The sequence below is a fragment of the Parasteatoda tepidariorum genome, chromosome 7 (genome assembly GCF_982258835.1).
Source record: "Parasteatoda tepidariorum strain Cologne lab strain chromosome 7, Ptep-v5.0, whole genome shotgun sequence".
NCBI lineage: Eukaryota > Metazoa > Arthropoda > Arachnida > Araneae > Theridiidae > Parasteatoda > Parasteatoda tepidariorum.
In genome coordinates, this window is record NC_141761.1 from 62538244 (window position 1) to 62564433 (window position 26190).

Here is a 26190-nt window from a genome sequence, read left to right on the forward strand (position 1 = left end):
TTAATGCATATTCCAATTTGTATACTTTTAAGTAGCTAAACAATTCTTATGCACTAACTCTAGAAATGCAGGTTTATCATAAATGAATATGTATTTTTTCTCTCCATAAAATTATTCATTCATTAGAAAATTCTTTTGAATGTATTAGGAAATGCAGATTATTCCTTGTTTAAATCTTTAATTTATTTCAAGTTTTCAAGGAAATCTGTCCCCTTATTCCATTATCATTTAGACTGTTCATGTTTCATCGTTTGCATTCCTTGGGTGTAAATATACCGCAAGAGGAGAGGTTTTTAAGGTTGTTATCATAGACAAATAATGTCCCAGTCATATACCTTCCTTACACATCGAAAACATTCAAAGAGGCTTATTACCATCACTCACTCAGATTTACGAATTTTTAAAGGCCTACCAACTCAAATAAAATATTTAAATCGAACTAAATTTATTTCATGATCCGAGAAATCAAATTTTTTCACGAAATGCTATTTCGAATATTCTTTCACAGTTTTGACTATCTCGTTGCGGATCCCACGATTTCTACTTGCAACGCAAAAGTTGCAATCCGCGATTCCATCTGGGATTTCAATCCATTTAACTGTGCAATCCGTTCTCTTCCTATTCATGCTTTCAGTTTTTTTTTTTTTTTTTTTTTTTTGCGATGTTTGTCTATTTAGATTTAAGTTAACAGATTGCGTTATTGTTCATATTTCTAGGAAATAGATAACAGTATTTTGCCGTTCTTTCTAAAGTGTGTTGTTTTGTAGCTTTAAAATTTTTTTTTGCAGAGAAATTAATTTGGTGCAAGAATTGTGAGGTAGGACTTCACATCAAGCCATGTTTTGAAGTTTATCATACTAAACTTCATTTCTAATGAATGCTTTGCAAAATATTTTGTATATTTTCATTCGAAAAATTATGTTATCTTTGTATTTCATAAAATAAATCATAATTTGAATAAGATTAACAAAATTTTGCTTTCATATAATTATTCTACAATTTCAATTTAGTGACTACCTTTTTTATGATCTAATTCTGTATTGAAATAAAAATTTTACGTTAAATTTTTGTATATTTTAACTTTAAATGTATAGATTTAAAGTTTTTAATAAAGAATACGCAATTTAAGAATCTAATTTGATAAAAATAACTAAGCAACGAGAGGGGTTAATAGCTGTTTTGAACAATCGAAATAATAAAAAAAATAACTTTTCATTCTCTAAAAATAGTTTAAGTGATATGGGTATAGAACTTTCAATTGAAATTCTAAATCGTTTTAGGTTCTAAAAAGAGAAAAAAGAAAAGAAAAAAAAGAAAAGAAAACACACATAAGAGTGCAAGTATTTATTAAAAATGGAACACTAAATCTGCCCAGCAGTTTTGTGTTTTGACATGAAAATTTAATGAAATACATTCACGCAATACAAATAGTAATATCAAACAGTTTTTATATACAAACACTTTCACACTTTTATAAAAAAGTTAAAGCAGCAAAAAATGCAATAATGCTTTTTTACAAATATTAAAAGTAACATTTTAAAAAGATAAATTTTTTTTTCTTAGCACACATAGTTTCATGAAATAAAAACTGCACTCATAACATATAAAATTATTTAGCTTCTCAATAAAATGATTTGCCCTTTTTCTCCAAAGGGAAATCGCTGTGATAACCAAACATACATAAATAATAAAAACATAGTATTCGAAACAATTGAAATTTTTGAGTATTATTATTTTAAACCCACTTCAGACTTCTTATTTCTACTGATAATTCTACATAATTTAGTTTCAGAAATTTGTAAAGATTGTTTTTTAAAATTCTAAGAAGCAAGTCTAAAGGCTTTAGTTTTTACCGACGTATATTTAAAAATGCTTTTAAATGATGAAAGAGTAAAATAATAACTAAAATGCATGCAAAAATAACTAAATCAATGAAATGAAATTTCTAAGTTGAAAATTTAAACAAAGCTTCTCATGTCTTTGTTTAAATAATTTGCATCGTTTTAGAAATAATATACACATATTTAGTCAAATCAGAAGATCAGCATATCAATTTTAAATTACTTAAATAATTCAATGTATCCGTGATTAAACACATATTTAGAAAGGCTTACTTGAAAATTACTGAGTACATTTCTAAACTTTAGTTTGAAACTAAGTAAATTATATTTTCATTTTTAAAGTGCGATTTGATTCTTACATAAATTCTATTGAAAATGAATATAGATAGATGATGCAAAAATAGAAATTACACATTTTATTAAAAAATAACAAAATTATATATTTTTTAGAGCTGCAAAACTTTTCATAGTTTTTAAGATCTACTTAAAAAATTATGATTCCAATATATATATATACATATATTTTGGAAATTTACTTCCAGTTGGAAAACGTTTTGTATTCTACTTGAAATATATAACTTTTGTTCTAGGTAAAAGGGATTTTTAAGCTAAATCGGAATTTTTTATAACTAAATTCAACTGCAGAAAAACAATTAAAACATTAAAAGAATACAATTGCACTAAAGCAAAAATTTAACAATTTACTCCTTATTAATCTGAAATACTGTTTTAAGAGAAATCGTGTAAAATCTACAGAATAAGCAATAGAAGAAAGTTAGACAAATAACCATGCATGAAATGTGAACATTAAATAGACTCTGGCCTTAAAACGCATAAAGTCATTTAAATAAGATCGAATTCATAAAGGAAATGTAAAATTCTAAATTTAAATAATACTGAAAAACCTTTGTTTCCTGTCCAATGAAAATTTAAATAACCCATCTAAAATTGCCTCGAAATCTTCAGTACACTTTATTTTACTTGAGCGATTCGCTGCCTTTTGCTCAAAATAGCGCCAATAATTTTAACTTGTAGAACAACTTCTGCCAGAAGTCGGATCGAATCTGTAAGATTATAAAGCCCACATTCTGATTGGGCGAAATCAACAGTTCTATCATCCAACAAAGGATTCGCTGACAACTGTATAAGATCTAGAAGTACCGTACGTTGACCAACAATCGGAACCATGTGACATCGTCATTTCGTTGCAGCTAAGTTCAGATTTAATAATTCTTTTCTGCACAGAGAATTTCGTTTGAATTTCTTCTAATCTGCGTTCTACATCTCCCGGTAGGGGACGCTTTGCAGGATCTCCATGCCAACAATCGCTCATTAACTCCCAACAGTCTTCATCGAAGTAGGGTAATCTTTCTGGTCTCATACCTGCGTGAGAAATTGAAATTCAGTAAAATATTTATACAAAACCATAATTCTGAAAAAAGAAATAAGTCTTGCAAAATAGTCTAAATAGATCAAGTATAGATTCGATTCACTGTTAAATCAAAATGTATAAGATGTACAGTTTCATATTCAATTTTCAAATAATTTTAGTATTTAAATCGTAATTAAATTAGGTACTAAATCTAAATGCAGATATAAAGACACATTAAGTGAAAGTGTAAAGATAGAGTAATAACTTTAATTTAAATTTGCAAAGAATATTTTTTCAAAAAGTTTTAAAAAATTTTACAAAAATATAAATGTAATGTTTTGTAGGGATAAATAAATAAAAAAAAAAATTAACAGTTTAGCTTTTCAGAACATTTACCTCTATATTTAAATTGATTTTCTATTATTTATTTTAACACTCTTTTTTTCGTCAAATGAAAATGCAGGATTGCAACAATTCTAGATTACTGTTACTGAGACATTTATCAGCTTAAGGATAAAAAGTAAGGTTTCCAGTCGCTGTCTTTAGAACTGATGCTGCTGTTTTTATGGGCTAAGAAAGTAATGCTCATTGACATAAAGCAGTCAAACATAATTGCTGATATGGAAGTGTAACTATAATCATTTATCGCAACTGACAGTGAACATAAATAGTTGTAAAAATATAGTGCGGCTTTCAGGAGAACTCCCCCAGACATCAGTCTCGCGTCGTGGCGGATACCATGGTTTCGAGAAAAAATCACTTCGAAAAGGAGTGGGGTGGTGAAAAGTTTTATCTTGATCTTTGCATAGGTTAGAGTGAGTAAACCAATCAACACCTTCATTCCAGCCCCATTAGAAATGTGCTCTTGCTTGTAACCATAGCAGCAAACAGCCCCAGACATTTAGTCTGGAGGAGCTCTCCTCAAAGTCGCACTGTACTCAGCTGGGGAATACTAAATAGTTAATACCGTGGGGGTTTGATCTGGGAAATTTTTAACACAAACTGGAAACTGAACCTTATAAGTATAATCACTAGTAACACTGTTTATATAAGACATCGACAACGCCAAATGCCGAAAGTTTTCTTTCCATCCGTACTATGTAAAACCAGTACAACGTTTCCTCCAAGCTTCATTCAAATAGAGAAAATTTTTACAATTATATTTGCTTTATATAGTTAATATTTCCTAGCAATTTTGTATAATTTAATCTGGATTCTACGTAATGCAACTGCTTTCCAAAAAAAAAAAAAAAAAAAAAAAAAAAAACAGGGATTGGTACTTATGTGGTACTAAAACAAACTTTCTTTTTCATAAAAGCACTTACCTCGCTTTATTAGAGAAAAAAGATCTTCCTTGTGCGAGCACTGCTCATAAACGTATGGTAGTCGAGGTTGACCAGAGCACAGATACCAGAAGAGTACTCCAAAAGCATAGATGTCGACGCTGTTGTCATAATGGCCGGTCAAAAGTTCTGGAGCCATGTGAATGGGTGTACCAACAACACTGCCGGACATCATTACTTCCACCTTACAAAATCCCAAGTCTGATAGTTTCGCTCTATTGTCCTTGTCAAGCTGTAATAGAAACGAGGGAAAAAAATTAAAAACCTAGTTAATTTATGGTAAGATTGCGCAACACTACAAAAATCATAAATGAAAACATACTACTTACCAGAACGTTATGCAATTTTATATCACGATGCACCAAGCCTTGACTGTGTAGGTAACGTATGCCTTGTATTACATCAATTGCAACCTAAAATACAAATTATAATTTAAAAAAATCATTGATTAAAGACTAATAGGAATACTCACAGTTGATAAATGCAAACGCTAAAATAAACTAGATTTTTAATGTCTAAGAATTCCAGTCAAATGAACAAATTTAACCGTCACAGAACAAATGAATCCCGTAAAGGTACTATGCATCACGTGACCATTTTTTTTGTGGAAGTTTTTAATCATTTAATTTAGCTGACTAAATTCTAGTAATCTGTTTGTTTTTTCATAGCACACTTTCTAGTTCGTTTCACCAACAATAAAACTATAGTTTGCTGTTGCATATTTAAAAAATATTTTTAAATAAATACAGTTATCATACAATTCACGTTGTAGCATAAAATAAATTCCCAGTATTTAATAATATTAGAATGGGATAGAAAGTCACATTTATTCTTATGGTGTTAGCGTCAGCCACGATAAGAAAGATGGCCTGTGTAAGTCCCTTTATCTCTAAATTTGAAACTTAAAAATACTTTTGCAGAAACATTTTTACTTTTGTACTAAGTTTGTCATTTCAATACACAGAAATATTTGAAGTTTTAAAATATGTAGCTTCAATGTCAATTCTCAAATTGTCAACAAATGGTCAACTAATATGCATTTCCAATTCGAGAGAACGAAAATAAAATTTTTCATAAAATGTATTATTAACTTAAATAAGATTATACATTTCACAATTACGATTACAGTGATAAAATTTCTAAACTTTCAGTTGACAATCTCTGCTTTTTCTCCTCAAAATGTGACGACTGTAATAAGAAACTTCAAATAGAGTTGGAACGATATTTCTAGCACGAATAGTTGCGACGCTAGTCAGAGTTGAAGATAGCAAGATGCGCTACGCAAATAACTGAGCTTTGTCTCCCTAATTCAATTCAACAATTCTAAACTGTATAGCTCAACTGCTGCTACGCTTAACATTTATAAAATATTTTTTTCTTCTCTGATTAAAACCACTGTTTATAAAGCGAAAAAAAGTTGTACTTATCTTTTTTTAAGTTTCTTCTGTAAGGAATACGTTTCGAGGGAAAATGTAAGTGTTGCTTTGAAAGTTTAGAATTTTTGTCACTATAATCCTGAAAGCTAGATAACAGCTTATAATGCTTTTTATAGAAACTTTTATTCCGTTCTCTTGAAAGTCTTGCTACTTCGGATCTTTTGCACAGGTAAAGTAATTTTATAACTACCCAGTATATAATTTCAAATGATAGACCCATCTTTCGTATAAAGCATGATTAATTTACCTGCAATCGCTGGAGCCATGGAATGCCATTCCAAAGAGCTGAATACAAATCTCTGCTTAATCGTTCCATAATCAATAGAACAGTCGGACGACGATCGTGCTTGTAATCTATCACAGTTCCACACAATCGCACAATCCTAGGATGTTCTGGAGTATTTCTAAAATAAAATAAAATATCCCATTTAGAATCCTATTAGGATAAATACAGTGTCCCAAAGTCGATCACTGATGAGGTAGATGAGGTACTTTTTACCAGTATGTTGGTGTTTCATAATACCTCATAAATATTTAGCTTAGGGACACTAATAGCGAAATGATTTACTCACGTATTTCTTACTATTGGGTTGGAAAAGCAGCTCTTCCCCGGATTTCAGTGAAGACTTTTGAGACACCCTATAGTCAAAAAAACAAGCTTTAGTCTCCAAACAGTGTGGAGAGTCTAATAGCTTACCTGTTTTATTCCATGCAATATGAGTTACAGAATGAATGGAATACAATGGAATACGGAACAAACACTAGTAGAATGTCATCAAACATTTAGAATATTATTTACAATTTTAGCATTATGCCGCATCTAAATTTTTGAGAAGTTGAAATGAATTTATGCAGTCATTTTATTCAATTCATGCAATTATTTTATGGAATTCATTATGTATGAATTTATACAGCATTTGTCAGTCAAGTAACTAAAGCGATGAATAATTATTTTATTTAAAGAGCTTGAAATGAATTTTATTTTCTGACTTGATATAAAGTAACATGCTTTAAGGAACTTGAACAAAAACTATACTTCTTGTTGTTTGTAATTCCTTGGAAATCACAATGGAACATAATTAAAAACCAAATATTCGAACATGTTCTATTTTCGTTATATTTATGAATGAAATAAGGCTCATTTTATCATTTATGATAATAAGGCTGAGTGCCTGACATAAGCGAAAATTGATGCAGTTTTCCACTCTGATAGCTTTTTTTCTTTCGTTTAATTACTTCAGAAATAATTGCGTGCACAGAGGAGATCAATCGAAGCAAAAGCTTGAAAAAGAGCAAAATCTATATATTGTCTAAAAATTCATATGAACGTTCAACAAACTTCAAACTTAACAGGGTCTAACAGCTCACCACGATTGGGAATTTGTAATAGCCCTTCATTAAAATCTGATCCAATTTTAAAATTAAATTATTCTTTACGCATACTAACGATTTTATTGATAAGAAATCAGCAAATAATTTTTTCTAAAGGAAGACTTAAATATGTTCTTAAATAAGAATTTTTTTTTTTTTTTTGCAAAATTCTGGTTTAAATTTAATTATTCAGACATTTTCGTGTGCATTTAAGTTGCAAAATCGGGCACAAGTTTACTTTCTTGGAATAAACTTTCGATAGAATCGAAAAAAGTTTGACAGTAAGATGGAATAGACATGTAACAACTAATCGATAATTTGGTCTCGATAGTTTAGATAAGAGTTATTAAAAGTGAGTATATCAAGGTTAATTTTTATAGTAAACGATTCTCACCCTCTTTTTGAAATTGCTGAATAGCCGATGCAGACTCCAATGCCAAAAAACTAAATGGATGACTTAAAAGATTTGTTTTGCCCACATTTATAAATTTCTTTAATATTACGAAAAATTTTAGTGGTAAGTGGAAGTACGTAATTTTAAATACCAATATCCAATATTCGAACAAAATCGTTAAAATAGTTGAGAAAAAAAATTAAGAAAGTAATTAAGAATTTTCTGACTGTACATTAGCTGTATTTTACAATTTAAAAAATAAAAAACATTATAATTAAATGATAATTCTTGAATAATCGTGAAAAATATATTCATTTTTAAACTAAATCTTAAGACTATTAAAAAGTTAAAACAATATGATACAGGATTGCCACTTTTCAAATAAAGTTAAAAACTGGCCAAAAAGATAGAGGAAACAAAATATTTAACAAATTACTATCGACCGAAAACATTCGTAAATTAAAATAATTGCATTACATCTGAATTACTAAAATTAACAAGAAATTAAAACCTATAAAATTTACGATAACCTCATAAAACAATTATCCCCACCTTTTGAATTTTTTCAAGCTTTTGTCACCCTGATACAACTAAACAAAAATAACGTGATGAAATGTATAATTTGGAAAAATATTGACTTATAGATATACAATTATTTACCCTTATACTTTCGACCTTTTTATTGTAATAAGTTGTTTACAAATTTTACTGAACTTAAATGAATAACTGAATACTTAGCTGTTTATTATTTTAATAACCGATTCAAATATAATTAAAAATTTTGCGTTTAGTTTAAAAGTTATTTCATGTGTTAAAATAAAAAATAATTAACCTTAAAAAATGTTCGAACAGTTCTTCCTACTGTATAGAAATTTATCATTCAAATCAAAAGTACGAAAATTCTCTCTTTTTTTAAAGAAAATATAACTAATAATCATTAATCTTCAGTTAATTCTTTTAAAATTCTGTTTTCATAAGAGCTTGAATTTCAAATGAATCATCAATAAATACATAAAGTAATCAAGTAATATAAAATCAAATAAATTAAAAAACTATCAACTAAATTATCATTTAAAAGATGGAATGGAATTATATTTTGATTTTTTCTCTCACATAGCTGAAAACATTCGTTTATGAAAATGAACATGGCTATGTCTATTTTTTAAACCCGCATTTCTATTAATGTTTTTTTTTTTTTCAAACACGTATTTTCAGATTTACGTATGAAACCCAATTTTTTGTTCAAATGAGCATTTCATGCTCTGCCCATTTTCTTTAGCGCATTATTGAAGCTATGTAAAAAAAAAGTTTTCCGCCAAACTGACATTAAGCCTAGAAATCTACAAAATTTTTGTACATAAATGCATCGACATTTTTAAAAGTTAAGGCTACACAGTACCCTAAAATTCGCAAAAATATGCAAAAAAATATTTTTGCATTTTTGGGTGGCTAATGTGGTTGGGAAGCAAGTTGAAAAATTTTGCATCTGAGATCTAATTAGTTTTAGAGATATTAGGATTTTTCCGAGTTGTGTCAGACTCACAATTTGACAAGCGAGGGGGCGTGGTTAGTTTCGTTTTCTTTTAAATCTAATTTTAAAACTTTTTTTTTCAAAAAAAGACTTACTTTATTTCGATGATTATTAATTTTCACTTTCTCCAAAAGGTATCAAATTTCACTTTCACTTCTAGAAGCATTGTTGTTTATTTATGTTCGGTGTTTGATGGATGCGTTCTAAAGTTGTGTTTTTACTAAATTTTTATTTATAAAAAGTCTTTTTTAAGACTAATATTTTTTAATTTATAAATACATTCGTAACAGAATATTTGTTATACTTGATTGACTGAATATTTATATAATTATGAATATTTATATAATTATGAATATTTATATAATAATAAATATACTATTTCTTTAATCCTATTGCTTTGTTTGTCTAAACCAATGTTACGTGTATTTTAGCCGATACAGGTTACATATAAATTTTAAATGTGAAAAAATATAATACTATTAATATTCAAGTAAATTAGTGTTTTTGGACCAACAATAAGTTTGTTTATAATATATTAAGAAAGTAGGACTGTACAAGCATTTTTAGTTTTGGTTTTATGGTTCTCTTTACTTTAAATGTCATTTTCTCAGACTTTCTTTTTTGTTGATACCACTGTTTTCGATTCCCTAAGGCTTTTTTCCCTTTAAAGATAAAGCCTTGAAATTTTTTGTAGAAACTTTTATGTATATACAGACCAAAAGTTAGTATGGATTTCAGTGTGAGATGTATACATTTTTTTTAATAAAAATTTGAAGTTGGAGTTTTTAGAATTTTCGGGTTTTCCACGTGTTTAGTAACGATAAAAATAATTAAGATTCAACTAAGTATCAGAGCATCAAATCCATACTAACTTTTGTTCCTAATAATCTAAGATATTTATATTATTTAAAATAACTGAAAAATTTTGAAAATTAAAAAAGTTATAAAAATTTAAAAAAATCTTGAATTTTTTAAAAAATTTTAAATTTTTTAAATTGTGGTTTGTCGATTTCCCTTTTCTTTTTGAAAATCAGTTTAATAATATAATACAAATGAAAATCTATTATTACTTTTAATATTACTGGCCTTAAAAATTTTTTTTAAAAAAGGGTACCGTGTAGCCTTAAGAACCATGAAGTTATTAAATATCTCTCCTAAAATGAAACATATAATTATAATATAGAATCTTCAATTGTATTTTTAAAGAAAGATAACGTTTTCAATTTCTATGTAACTTAAACTTACTTTTAATTAACACAATCGTACAAACACAAAATAGTCTAGAATAAATATATCACACTTAGCAAATAAATATAAGAAAACAGACGTAAATTAATTTGCAAAACAAGAAACTTCATCATTTTCTTTTTTAATAGTACTTATTTCACAAAGAAATTAAGCAAATCATTTTAGATATCTAACATCAGAATTCTACACATATGTAACATAAATGTGATAGCATCAACTTACTTGTGATAAAAGAATTCCATGGCTAAGCTGTACCAGTGTTTCTCAGTTGGTAAAGCTACACTTTTTACAGCTAAACCGCTTTGGCCAGCCCAAGACTTGCAGGAATAAACTATTCCAAAATGACCTCTTCCCAACTCTTGCCCCAAAGGAGGCATACCTAGAAAACATTTTAACTAATAAATATCTATATTCAATAAAAATTTAAATTACATCAATTTGTCTATGTAATCAAAAAAATTTAATTTAAGCAGCAGAAATCTGTACATATTTCATTATATTACCGTTGTTGAACAGCAGATCTCCGCAGATCTAATGTTCATCTCCGTAGCCTTGTCTTTTGAACCCGATCCAGAAGACAAGGGAACTCCTGGATCAAGGGGAGAAATTTGTCTTCGTGAAGGACTTCTTGATTGAAATAACCCGCACTTGCGTTATATGGTGAGAAAAACATTCCTCGGTTAGCCTGACGTCAAGGGGACTGTAACCCATGATCTGTCTACCACATATTTCACGTCAGAACTGTGGTCGGTGCGAGCTGGGTGCAGAATTCATATTGATCTACTGGGATTCGAACCAGATTCCCTTCATCGGAAGGCGAACTCTCTATCTCCCGAGCAACTACGGTTATTTTGCGAAAGATCTTGCTTTTGTGAATCTGAAAGTCCTACTCAAGACGTAAAATCTAAAATTAGAGTTAAATTTGCTTATTTTTTGGTCATGGTCCTGTGTTTGTGCGTTTAGTACAGATAACAAAAAGTTTAAGCAATAAGCTTTTTAAAAAAGCTTAGGTTAAAATTTAAGATTAAGAGGACAAATTAACGAATAAATTGAGCTTTGAATATATACGATGGCAGTCGAACAGATTGCAGGACTGCCAGGTTTACCATCCTGCAGTCGCATGAACAATGAACAGGAAAAAATGATGTCGCTCTGAATAACTTTTACTTTCGATTGAATCTATGTATCTAAAGAGTTTAACTCGAATACGTTAACATAAAAGCAAGTCCTCTTTGAATAAACATTCCTTTTATCTTAATTCTTGACAAAAAAGAATTATTAAACAGAAAAATATGGAGGATAGTCGCAATTTGGAAAGTATGGTGCTAAGTTGAATAAGGAGAGCAGTCGAAAGTTTGATATTAATTTCCTTTTTTACATATTTCGCTAAGTTTTGAAAACTTTTCTGCAAAAGGCAACTGCTTTGTACAGCTATAAATTCGTTTATCAATAGATAATTTTTTGTAAAAATAATTCGTAAATTATTTTTTCATATTTCATTTAATAATAGTTGAAAAATACTTTGAGTTACATATTGAGATACATTAAGGTAAAAACATTTTATAATGTGTGACATATTAGATTTACGTATACATATTAGATTAGGTTTAAACAGATTAGGTACTTATTTCAAAATGAACACATACCGTATTGAATCATATCTTTCAGAGAAGAGCTTTCAAGAGATAGTTTGGCAATTTGGGGAGCATACAAGCATCGGACCTATGAAAAGAAAGTTCAATTATTTATAAACAAGATATATTTCAGAGAACATTAGCACTCTCATCATACATGCAGCAGATTCATACAGGGTTATTCGTAATTCCCTCCGGGGTTTCGAAGCGTTATAGTAAAAAAACGAAGACGTATATGGCAAAAAAGAACATAAATTATTCCGAAAGTATTCAAGCTTTAATTTAAGCAGTTGCCGGTAGATGGCAGTAACATCTACCACTGAAGCCAGTTGTAGTAAAGAAAAATGGCGTTTACAGGCGGAGGGAATTATGAATAACCCTGTATATGCTTCATGTAAGGCTTACTGCATAATTTCTGATTTCAAACTCTTCAATAAGTGTTTTAATAATATTAAGGCAAACTTCTGTTCATATATAGTTAAAAATGGAAAATTTATAACTATATGAAAAATAGCATTTTTTGAAAGTATGATGGTCGCAATGCAATATGAATAGGACGAAGAGCATTTTACATTTTAATTCGATGTGTTGTTTGTTTACAATTTAACACTTCCTGCAAATTACGTTTTACTTGTAAATGGAATATTATACCAGAAATAGCAATAAACTATATTCTCTGGGAAAACTGCAAATCCAGGTGCTTTTAGTATAACTTACATTTCTGCGTTCATGCTCTCGTTGTTCTAATCTGTCCAGGTGTCTTTCCTCCAACTGCGACAGAGAGGCCACAAATCGCTCATGAGATGCTTTCACTTTCTGCTGCAGTTGGTAGCAAATGGATCTGGCTAGGTGACATTCGTTCAGACTAGACAGCATCTTCAGGGCAATTTCCCGTTTCCACTGTGAATCTATTGCTGCAGGCAACTTCCAGGGAAGAACTTCTGCCAGCTAGGAGAAAAAAAATTGTCAAAATAAAGTCAGTTGTATAAGTCTAACCATAACATTTGGCTCATAAAAGTAAAAAGGAAATTAGAAATCTAGGAAATAGCTGTTCGTTGAAAACTATGTTAACAAAATTTATGGGAGAACTTATGTTTCTAGTTGTTTAAACATCAATTTTAATGAAAGAAATCTAAAAATGTATATTGTGCTCAGATTCAAATGTTAGTATGTACTTATGTAGGAAAGCTTTAAACAAAGTTTGACCCAAAAATAAAATAAAAATCAAACAAAACTGAAAAAAAAGTTTCTGCGGTACTTCTGGATTTCAACCTTTATCTACCTAGAGAAGATATTTGAAGAAAGGTGAGCAAACCAGAAGCAAAAGAGTAAATTATTTAAATTAATTATTAGTAAATTATTAGAGTAATTAAAAAAGAGTAAACGTCTAGCTCACGGCTCTAGCTAAAGTTAAGCAACTCCAATAATTCGGAAGGTGCTCGGAATTTTAATTGTCGATGCATTTTCTTCGGTTATTTCCTGATAAAATCTGCATTTAGTGGTCAGTAAAAATTATAAATTTGAATCGCCATCAATCACAAGCTCAGAGCAGGTGTGAAGATTTAAGTGTTCTAGATAGTTGAAAATTATTTGAAATTTTAACTGTATGATTCCACTTTTGCACACACGAAAGCGACTTAATAAAAATGTTGTAAAAAGAATAAATATTATAGATCAAATTTAATCTAAGAGTTCCCTAAAATATTAATATTTGGCTGTAAAAAATTATGACCACATTAACCTTGCTTAATTTCAAAATAAAAATTAAATATTTTGACTTCAATGTTTTTAGAGAATTTTAAAATTTGAATTTCATGGAATATCTTACCTGTTGCATTTTTTGCATAAAGAACCAGAAAATGGATGCACTATTCTTGAATGATACTTCGACCTACAATGTAAAGTTTTATTATTTAATTTATAATGTTCATACATAAAGGCAGTAAAGGCATTATAAAATAAGCATTTTTATAATAATTCATTTTTATAATTGGTTCGTACGTCATTATTTTACTAAAGTTCTATATTTAGGCAAATAGGCAAGTATTTTGAATTCAAGTGTAGTAAGTATTTTGAACACAAAATGAATATCTGCTTTCCAAACGTGTTATTCAAATGTTACTAATTAACGTATGAACCAAATGGCTATGCAACTGTTATATTTCAGTTAGTGAGAAATATTACTGAGGTAACTGCTATGTAAATGGCTGTCACAAGAGCGCCAATCAAGAAAATGTACAAGGAGTTATTAATAATACCTCTGGTCTGTTTAACTCTTATGATTTCCTTTTTTACCACAAGAATGTTAACAAATAACGTTTCTTTTTAATTGCGGAACTATTTTTTAGTTTTTTTTTTCTAGAAAAATAGTTTCTGCATAGCTATGGAAATGATTAAAATCATTAATTTTTCCACTGCCAAATGAAAGTCCTATGTAAGTCAAACATGCAAAATCTAGATTATTAGCATATTGCGAGCATATAAAAATCCTAAGAAACTATACATACATAATTTTTCTAATCCTCACAATAGTTAAATTTTTTTTAAAGAAAAGAAGCTTGAGTTGAAAACTGAATATTAAAAGAAATATATAAAATAAACAAAGCATATAATAAATTATATAGTATATAAAGCTCAAAGTTACACAAGAGTTATACTTTCAATAGAGAGATTTTGCATTACTCTCCGACCAGTTGATTTTCCTGCGCTTAAATAGATCCACGCTCTGCAGCATGTGAAGTGATTACAGAGAGCAATTCAGAAGTAAGAAGTTAACTGGATAGAAAATTATATTAAAGGATTGCTTACCTGGTAAGCAGCAGTAAGAATATGCCTCAGCGCTGCACTGGCATGTTTGTTTTCTTCATCAATGTCTTTATTAGATTGTTCCAAACTCAGAAGGCAACGTTCAAGAGTCCCTGTTAATAAATCCCTTAAATTAACATTTAGCCTAAAACTAACATTTTAAAATTAAATGAGCACCGCTGGGGTATTATTCAAAAACATCAGGAAACAAATACAAGTTTAAATTCAATGAAATACGTTTAAATTCAACAATCCTCTCAATACTTAAAATGATTTACTCCCAACTGTTTAGAAACTGATTTTGCTTAAATCGTCTGAGCACACTGATTTCGCTGTTCTTGATGGTATGGTTGCACTACATCATAATTAAATTATTTTGACTGAAAAAAGCGAAGTAGTATGGTGTTATGAATTATGTTTTACGTAAAACAGAAAAGAAGCGCTTTATGCCAAAATGTGTACTCTAAGAAATAAAATCACACTGAGCTAGAAGCTAAGTCAAGTGAAAAGGGAAAGGGCATTTAGGTATCTCAGGGTTTTAGAATCCTTTCCTCCGGAAAGAAACTACCCCTTCTTCAAATTTTTTTTGGTAACACAGAAACCAATGAAAATTTAAAATTAGTCTGCCTCAAAGTATTCTCTGTTTAACTAAAGAACTCTCCTTGCCAGATATCTACAGAACTGCCCGATAACTACGGTTACGAGGTAAAGCTATTTTAAATAGATATGTAGGATTTACAATTATGGCAAGTTTTGACTCGGATCGAAAGGAAAGGTAATTAAATCCCCCCTTTTTTTATGCGCTTCATTTTGTTTCCATAGCAGTAGGCAACCCCAGACTCTGTCGCGGGTGGAGTTCTCTGTTTAGACCGATAGTAGTTCAAAACGTGGAAACTATCGTAGCAACTACAGGCAGGGTGACAGGAAAGTAATATCGTTTCGGTGCATTTGAAATTTATCAAGATTTTATTTTTAATCAATAATGTATTCACCTTCGTTAACAATCTCGTCAATGCCAGATCGAAAATTAATCAAAATGGATTAAAAAAATGAATTTAAGACTAACGAATATTTAAGGCGCCGAAAAACCGTTACTTTCTGGTCCCCCTAATGTATCCAATGTAACATATGCAAAGCGTAGAACAGTATATGGGTAACATTACGAAATGCTGTGCAGGTTGAGTATTAACTTACATAGAGTAGTGATGGTTTAAAAATTAATTATTAAAGAGTATTGAACGTTATAAACCTGTGAATTTTTCTTGCAGCCATTCAATTGAGGAGGCCAGCTTCGCAGAGACTGCTTTGTTAACGTGATCGATCACCATGTCTCTTATCTCAGAAGTACACAAATGCACAGTTCTCGCCGTGAGTGTTTCAGTGAAAAATTCATCTGATTTCACACCTTAAAATATTAAAAAATTTATTAGTATAGCTGTTTAAACATTATCTAAACTGTTCATTAAATTTTAAAATGTCTGAAAAGTATGAAAACTGCCAAAAATACGCGTTGGATCAAAAATCTAAAAATACACTCGTGGAGCCTAAAAAAGGTTCATTATATGATACTCATTCCACCCCTCCCCAAGAAAGTGAAACTATTGCAGACTTGGATTCTCCTGAAAAAAAAAAGCACCCCGAATCGATTTACAGGCATTTCTATTTTAGTGCACAGATAGGGGACAGAAATTAAAATGAGAATACAATTTGTTTAAAAGAGATGCACGAAAATATAAACCAGATTAGAAAAAAAAAAGGTTAACAAATTTTGATATTTTGAAAAAACCTTTCTAATGACATCGAACTCTGTCCCCATTCCTAAACTCGAACCCACTCTCTAATAAGAGTCACTTCTTCAGAGGGAGGCGCGAGGAGGGAGTTAGTTGTCATTAAATAGGTTTTTCGAAAACAAAATATGTCTATTGTTACTTTTTAACGAGCTTTCATTTCTCAAGATGTTTTGCATTTTAAACGATTTATACTCAATTTTTTAATTAACGAATACAGCTCCATCTATGAATTAAAATGCAATAAAAAAAACTGTAGGTCAAAACTGGAGAATTTAAGTGCTCAATGAAAAAAGGGTTCTTATTTAAGATTTTAAGTTGCCCTCGAATGAAAAACAAAAATGAATATATTTTTTGAAACCATTTTACCGATGTGTCTTTAAATATTTTATTCGATGCGTACCTTTTGACTGTTTCCATACTTTTTAGTTACTCATTATGTTTTATTGAAGGTAAACCGAACATAAAGGAGTTGATTTATTTCTATACATAGAAAAGTTAGCACGGTCTCTTTTCGTTACTTTTTAAAATACTTTTTGCACTTTTGCTGCTGATCCCAAGGCAGTGCGAGACGAATTTCTTCGTATCAGTTTGATTCAATAAAACAGATCAAGTGGTAGCAAGATACATATTATCCTACTTTTTTTTGCAGAAAATATGATATTTTCTCCGGACAATAACACATTATTTATTACAATAAACTTATTATGAATTTTAAAAACTAAACTGGTTGCTAAAATAAAGAATATTTAACTTTATCGGTTACCCCTCTTCAGTTAGGATAGAGGATAACTACTTGTACTCAGCTGGCAGCAAACGTGTCAAAGATGGGTGTTTTAAATAGAATTTTAACTCAGGATTCCTGATAAATGATTGATCAATTATCCTTAACTATTCTTTCTAGGCCTTTGTTCATTAATGTTGAAATAATTAAAGTGAGATAGGTAAAACCTTTCGTCACAGATTACTTTTAAAAATAATTGCATCATTATTTTCAGCTCAAATGAATTCAAAATGCTTCAAGTTATTTATAGATTATTATAATTTATTTAAAAAGGCATAAATTTTCTTAAGCAATTTACTAAAGATAAAGAAAAACTTAGGATTAAAAAAATATATTAGCACGCATTTTAAGATAAAAACAAACGCACGTGGTAACATTGAACTTCAAACTTACCTCGGAAAGCAAAATTTTCTGCTTTCGAATACACTTCGTCTCGTATTTCAAAAATAGTCGTTGTTATCATATTTTTGATTTCGTTTTGTTTGTTGTGCGATAAGTTGAGAAGCGATCTATACAGGGCTTCTTCTCTCTGTCTGGCATACAGGATTCTCTTTGGAGTGATCATCAAGTCACGAGACAGATCAAAAGCAGCTAAGATGAAATTCTGAAGACTGCGCGCGTGCGTGTCTTGCAGCAGCGTGGCAGCAAGTAAAAGTCTGGATTGCAGAACGTGACTCACAAACATGAGAATACTGAAAGAGAATTATTTAAATTTAATATATTGCAATAATTCTTTTACAATTTATAATTATTCTAAGCACATAACATCTCATTCAAATAATCATCAAACAAAGCATCTCACACAAAGCATGTCACTTCATTCAAACACAGCATCTCACTTCATTCAAACACAGCATCTCACTTCATTCAAACACAGCATCTCACTTCATTCAAACACAGCATCTCACTTCATTCAAACACAGCATCTCACTTCATTCAAACACAGCATCTCACTTCATTCAAACACAGCATCTCACTTCATTCAAACACAGCATCTCACTTCATTCAAACACAGCATCTCACTTCATTCAAACACAGCATCTCACTTCATTCAAACACAGCATCTCACTTCATTCAAACACAGCATCTCACTTCATTCAAACACAGCATCTCACTTCATTCAAACACAGCATCTCACTTCATTCAAACACAGCATCTCACTTCATTCAAACAAAGCATCTCACTTCATTCAAACAAAGCATCTCACTTCATTCAAACAAAGCATCTCACTTCATTCAAACAAAGCATCTCACTTCATTCAAACAAAGCATCTCACTTCATTCAAACAAAGCATCTCACTTCATTCAAACAAAGCATCTCACTTCATTCAAACAAAGCATCTCACTTCATTCAAACAAAGCATCTCACTTCATTCAAACAAAGCATCTCACTTCATTCAAACAAAGCATCTCACTTCATTCAAACAAAGCATCTCACTTCATTCAAACAAAGCATCTCACTTCATTCAAACAAAGCATCTCACTTCATTCAAACAAAGCATCTCACTTCATTCAAACAAAGCATCTCACTTCATTCAAACAAAGCATCTCACTTCATTCAAACAAAGCATCTCACTTCATTCAAACAAAGCATCTCACTTCATTCAAACAAAGCATCTCACTTCATTCAAACAAAGCATCTCACTTCATTCAAACAAAGCATCTCACTTCATTCAAACAAAGCATCTCACTTCATTCAAACAAAGCATCTCACTTCATTCAAACAAAGCATCTCACTTCATTCAAACAAAGCATCTCACTTCATTCAAACAAAGCATCTCACTTCATTCAAACAAAGCATCTCACTTCATTCAAACAAAGCATCTCACTTCATTCAAACAAAGCATCTCACTTCATTCAAACAAAGCATCTCTCTTCACTCAAATAACTTGTTAAATTTTAAGTTTTTTCTTCTTTAAAAAGACTCATAATCTTTTAATTTTACGATTTCTTCAAATAATTTTTCATAATAAAAATTAAAATAATTGTCTTAAAAATTAAATTAATTTGTGGTACAAATTAAGGTTTTAATATTAGATAATAATTACCTAGAGAAGTTTATGAAATCTTCGACAAGCTCATTTCCTACTTCTAGTGAACCTTTGTATTCTGGCCTCGAACCAGACAGAGGAAGATATCCCATTTCAGAAAGTTTCTGGTAAATATCTGACGACACTGGAAATTGCTCAGCAATTTGAACTTCGCTGCAGTGACGTAGCAGGGATAGTTGTTCTAGTGGATGGCGAGAATAAGTATATGGTAAGTTACGAGGTGGTGATGTCGGTGAGGTTGGTGATGTTGGCGATGGTGGACATGAATTGGCTGGAGTGGACGAAGTTGATGAACTGGTGGATGCGGTCCCGGCATGTTGGCCAGATTCTGTGAGATCAGACTGAGATGGATGGCGAGTTACCATGAAAAATATGGGCAACTTATAAGGTGATTGCTGAAGTTCTGTTAGATCTTCAACATCCTAGAAAAGAAAACAGTACATAAAGATGGTGTGCTACGTATAAGTGTCAACGGAATGAGTTTATTTAGTTAATTTTCTTACTTGTTCCGTGAGGTGACTTCCGATGGCATAAATGATGATTGGCGTGACTCCACTAAGACATTTTTTAAGATCTGGCATGAAAGCAGTTTGAGTCCTTTCAGGAGCCACGATCACCTGAGCATTATCATACAACATGGGGTGGGGCAATGTGATTTCTAAGACACCTCCTACCATGGCTGGGTCCTCCACAGTGTTTTGGTTTGCATCGGACTGGAAAAAAAGATTAACACGTTGAGATAATGAATAATTCGAACGATACCCGAGCTAAGTTTATCAAGAAAAATAAATTTAAAGAACACCGAAACATTTGTATAAAAAACGTAGGAGAAAATACAACATTTAATGGAATCTGGAATCATTTGAAATCTGGGTCAGCATTATTACTTTGGCGATGTAACTGATCTATATCGTGGATATCCCCTATTAATGCCAAATTCCTTAATCCTGCAATTTAGTTTTTAATTAGGAAAGCAAAAGAACTGATAAGCTAAACATAGGTACAAACGCGTTTAATCTAAGAATTTTTTTAAATTTAAACATGCATCAAAAATGGCATAGGAAAAAAAACCTCGAAAATCTTCCACAGTTAACATGAGGGTCTATACTATGGAACATTTTTTCATAAGAAAAAGTATTTAACAACTCAGAAAAGAACCCTTTTTATGTTCCCGGGATTCAAAACTTGTTCAGAGAATTTGCCTAGTTATCTAAGCTACCGTGATTATTATTATGAAATTATTTATTGTAGTACCCGAATAGCCAACAAGTGTTCCATGCATTTTGGAGCAGCTATTCTAGGCAATTTTTCAAAACAAAAAAGTAAGTCATAATTCCTTATAATGTAAATTTTTTTTTTCAAATAAAATTTCTGATTCGGTACACCTAGAAAATGCTGTACAGTGAGCGTACAATTCATTGTGATTAGTAGTTACCCTTTTGTGTAGAGCAAACTCAGAGAGAGGGTACCAGCTCAGTCACATAACCTCGTAGCCACTTTCTATCATAGAGGTTTAAACACTGAGTACTGAAAATAGGAAAAGCTATTGATTAATGATCAGGATTCTCGATGCGCACATCAAGTGGATGTAACGTTTGCAATGACGCTTAATCGTTTTACTAGTTATTAATATACTTTTCTCTTAATAGGGGGTTTGCTTCATAAATACATAATTACTAGGGCATTGCGAGTGGAAGAACGTACAAGACATTGAGATGTTTAGATATTTCTGTCGTTTGATGCGGTTTGAACCAAAGAAACTTATTGCTGAGTTCGGTTATTGGACATTTATAATTACAAAAAGTAAATGTGAATAGTGATAAATTTGTTCCAAAATAGCATGATCTACTTGTGTTCAGGTAGAGAAAAACAACTTGTGTTTAGCTTAATCTTTGAAATATGAAAAATCATGAAATATAATGAAGTTAAGAACAATTTGAAATGGGATGATAAAGTACTACAGTGAGATTCAAATTAAGCCCGAAACTATCAAAATAAAACTACTTTTAAGGTAACTTACTTTTAGTTCCAAGTCAGCCAAAGGTACCGTTGAACATTGAGGTGTTTCGTTGAATTCAAAGTGTTCCAGAATTTCAAAACCGTTTGGAAGTGAAAGCTTTGCTTTTGATTCCTTACCGTAACAAAACCTTACCTGGAATATATCAATTTTCTTTAAATTATTAAATCTATTAATCAAATACACTGATACACAAAAGCAGTAGTTTTTTTGTGCTGTATGTGAATAGTTTTTTACACCGATGTTAATTGTTTAAGAACATAGTTTCTAATACTCAAGGTAATGAATAAAGAAAAATATGCAAATGAAAGTCAGGAATATTACATTAACAATTAGCATTACAAGGTTGAATTTTACCATATAATATTTATAAAAGAATAATTCTCATAATCAAGTAACAACTGTCAAATTTTTTTCGACAGATCTGCTGCAAGAAGGAAGTTAATACTTCCCAAAGGTAGCAGTTTAGACAAATGAATGACAAATCAGTTCATCAACAACTGATGACTTTATTATTCACAGCTCCAGAACACCGTGGCACCAAGTTTCGGAACCATGGCTTACAAAATTAAATGTATTAAATTGGTTGAACACTAAACAATTGAACTTAATAAAACTATAAAGCATAAGACATCAATGAGTATAAGTCTCAATATCCTTTAAACTTTTCTCATGGTAGAGCAAATTCTGTTGTTTCACTAATTAGATGAAAAATTTAAGTTCCTCATTTTTTTGTTTATAGTATTATAAATTTTACCATACAGAGAAAAGAATTTAAGCATTTAAATGTATAGAAAAGCATTTAAGAATATAGAATTTAAGAATATAGAATTTAAGAATATAGAATTTAAGAATATAGAATTTAAGAATATAGAATTTAAGAATATAGAATTTAAGAATATAGAATTTAAGAATATAGAATTTAAGAATATAGAATTTAAGAATATAGAATTTAAGAATATAGAATTTAAGAATATAGAATTTAAGAATATAGAATTTAAGAATATAGAATTTAAGAATATAGAATTTAAGAATATAGAATTTAAGAATATAGAATTTACCATTTTCCAGTGGTGGTCTGACTCTCCAAATGGTACTATAGGCATGATATTACGACCCATCAGAGCATTGGCGATTGTGGCACGAGCCCAGCAACACCTTCCTAACACCACAAAGCCAACTGGCTGTTCCGTAATTTTCCACACAGTTTTTTCGTCTTCTGGTTTTAAACAAAATTTTTCTAATTGATCTGGAAGAAAAAGGAAATTAAATATTGAAAGCTGAGATTTTTGACACAAGTTGCAATCCATAAAAATATTGTAGCGTAAAAGTTTTACTAAATTGTTAAGAATCTTTTTTTCTTAATATATTTAAGAAGTTTTTGATTATTAAAATATATTTTGGAAAATCAAACTTAAAATAAAAAATTAAGACTGAGTTATTTTAATGTTTCATTGCTCTAGAGCTATAAATTTTAAATGCATTATTTACAATTATTTTTTTTCGCTTGATAAATAAACTGAATATGGTAGATGGTTCAAGTTTTGGAGAAAAATTTGTAGTAAATAACTAGTAGACATAAATGATTTGGGCACGCGTTACAATATTAAATAGTTTTAAACCTATTATTCTCGAAACGAAGTTCAATCATAGGTCATTTTTCGTTAGGGCGTTTTCATTTTACACAAAAAGTATTTCAAATTATCGCATGTTATTATTATTGCAATCATGATTCAATTAGGAAGTATATAATATTTTCCGCTCGTTACAGAAAACATGTTTTTTCCCCTTTAGATTTAATTTATGCACATGACTTGGTATTTGCAGACAAATATATTTCCAATTGACTAGTTTATAAGAGTTTTGCAAGAGTGTTTACGCAATATTTCTCTGAAAAATAGACGTGATATCCACTGAGGCCTATTTTTAACTCTCAAAACAAAACTTTCCAAGATATCTCAATCAGTCATTACGGAATTATTTATGTTAAAATAGATCAAATCTCATAGATATCAATTTGGATTCTATCATCGAGTCTCATTAGTTTTATGATTGGACTACAAGAACTTTGATGTCTACTTGCGTACAGAGCATGTGTTCAGAAGGTCAAAGATCCAACCGAGGACCTTACAACCTGCTGTAGTAAGTGAGATTAGATACATTAGATAGGGAAGGACAGTTATATTTCCAATCCCTTTACCCTTTATTTCTTTATCAAGATTTATTTCAATCTGATATTTGTAAGGCGCATTATTATGTCCCTATTTTAAAAGATATAATTTCAGAATTTCATTTCAGAAGCTTTTTTGTAGGCCATTTTTCTGGAAAAACTGTCTCATTCTTCGTGTAAAATATTTTCAAAATCATTTGTAGTCTTCCTTTGGTTAATGTGTTCACAATTGCTAATGAATTTGGAACTTAATTTATTAAGCCACGGTTCCGTTGGAAGAAGGGCAACCATTTTCATTCCTTTCCTTTCAAATTATTAAAGAGAAAAGAAGAGAAAATTGTAATTCGAAAATTGGAAGTAATATTATTTATAGTATTTGATTTTATTGGATTTGTAGTTAACAGTAGATTTGTAATGGATTTGAGTAGTTACAAATGATCAAATCTATATTCTTGTTATTTTGAGCCCAAAACCAGAAGAGAAGAAAACTGGATCAACGTTTCATGGAGGACTGGGTGAAACTAATTCGAAGTTGCATTGCATGACACTTTTTCTAAGTTAATGTCGTAGCATAAAATAGTGCTTATTTGCGATTAAAATGCTATTTCTATAACAGCTGTGAGTTTCAACAGTTATTCACGATTGTTAGATCAAGTTTACCTAATCTTTAGCCAGCTTCCTCTATGCTTATTCTGAAAATGGCGTACAATATCAATATGAAGAAAAACTATAGTTTTTAAAAAATAAAATAAAACGTTTGTGATATTATTTTTAATCCTCATAAAGTTACTCCAACTTTGCATTGTCTGAGCTCACAAAAAATTACAAAAAAAATCAAGAATTATTAATAGATTTTAATAATTATCTTAGGGGAAATACTGCGCCAAATTAGCGTTTTATTTCTTTTTTTTTTCCTTTGAAAAAAGAATTTGAAATAATTAAGTCCGTTCTTCTGAGACCCAGATAATTCTTTACGGCAGGATGGTACATATAATTCAAAATTATAATTTTGCTTCAAGAATAGGACATTTAAAACAGGATATTTTTTATTATTTTCGTTGACGGAAGAGCTTTTACATTTAATTGTTATTCGCCATTAATTATTATTAACATTTAATTCTTTATATCAGAAAAGCATGAGTCAGCTAAGTGGATGGCTTGTGAGAGTACGGATGAAAAAATTGAATTATTATTTTAAAAGTCAACTGAAGCTACATGTTTTTTTTCATAATTGCGCTTTAAAAATATGTTTCTTTATAAGGAAAAGTTAAATATAAGGAACAATGTATATAAGGAAGGTAAATTAAATTTAAAAAATAAAATATTGATTTAAATCATTTGTTAGTGCGAATCGGAAGCAGTACGTAAGTAGATCAACCACCGTAGAGTTTTGAACCAGGGTCGTTAAACTAAGGACACTATACAGAGAGAGTAACTCTTCAGAAAGACTCTTCTTTACTCTTTGTACTGGGTGGACCATGCAAACGTTTGACATGGTCCACCCAGGCGTAGAAGTTGGATACTTGTGCTTTAGAGTTTCAACAAGTGTTTTTAAATTTTTTTATAGAAAATTAAAAATAAATTAGGTGATTGCGCGTTGCAATTAACCTCAATTTACATCAAGAAAACTAAATTTAAAGTAAAAATAAAGAAGAATATTACTTACAGAAATATTTTTTAATTGTTGAATTTGCGTCAAAATAAAAAGTATTGTAGTTCGTGATTTTGTATTGCATATCTGTTTATAAACAATGTCTTAAAAATAAAACTGTTCTTCGTACAACTTCATAATTTCAATCTGCAATTTAAGCTATGTAATATTGATCTAATCAAATTATGACTAACAAGATTTATTCCAGTTTTCGTAATTGGTAACACAAATATATCTTAAAGCGTACTTCAAATAATTTTTCCCAGATATTATATTAAAGAGCAATTACGAGTAATTTTTTCAAAACTATTGCTTGGCTCTTAAAAATCTAATACATTAAAAAAAATAAAAAATAAAAATTTTTTTTTTCGTAGAATTGATTTTGGGCAGAAAATTATTTACTAGATCACAGGATGTACTTCATTCGATACTAATAAAAAGTAATAACTTATGCGATAGACAATTTTTAATTGAGAAATTGAAGATGACACAGATATAGAAGAATATTGAAAAACAAATATTTTCCAAACGTAAGAACTAACGAATTAGTTAATTAAATATTTTCAACGAAACGTCCGTAAAAATAACAGTCAACATATAAATTCTTAATAAGGACATTATACAATATAAAATTTGAATTATACAGATAGTCATTTCAAAGAAACAATACACACATATTTGAGTAATCCAGACTCAAAATTGATAAATGCAGTGTCGGAAAAAATGAGTTATATAAGTCATTCTCATAAGTGTTTT

At 30.0% G+C, this 26190-nt stretch overlaps 1 protein-coding gene across 3 annotated transcripts in view; it reads right to left on the bottom strand.

Moving 5' to 3' along the window:
* Window positions 1-1329: 1329 nt before the first annotated feature.
* The window catches only part of LOC107451578 (dual serine/threonine and tyrosine protein kinase), a 74150-nt gene continuing 49289 nt past the window's right edge, over window positions 1330-26190 (bottom strand). For all 3 annotated transcript variants that reach the window (XM_087167933.1, XM_016067725.5, XM_016067724.4), the window contains exons 2-16: window positions 22675-22862; window positions 21617-21748; window positions 20100-20309; window positions 19594-20018; window positions 17940-18238; window positions 16225-16380; window positions 14979-15088; window positions 13999-14061; window positions 12888-13118; window positions 12183-12258; window positions 10759-10915; window positions 6240-6396; window positions 4886-4969; window positions 4539-4788; window positions 1330-3224 (exon numbers count right to left, since the gene is read on the bottom strand). In XM_087167933.1, coding sequence (XP_087024059.1) covers window positions 2956-3224; window positions 4539-4788; window positions 4886-4969; window positions 6240-6396; window positions 10759-10915; window positions 12183-12258; window positions 12888-13118; window positions 13999-14061; window positions 14979-15088; window positions 16225-16380; window positions 17940-18238; window positions 19594-20018; window positions 20100-20309; window positions 21617-21748; window positions 22675-22862 — 2807 coding nt within the window. In that variant the 3' untranslated portion in view covers window positions 1330-2955. The remainder of the gene's footprint in view (window positions 3225-4538; window positions 4789-4885; window positions 4970-6239; window positions 6397-10758; window positions 10916-12182; window positions 12259-12887; window positions 13119-13998; window positions 14062-14978; window positions 15089-16224; window positions 16381-17939; window positions 18239-19593; window positions 20019-20099; window positions 20310-21616; window positions 21749-22674; window positions 22863-26190) is intronic.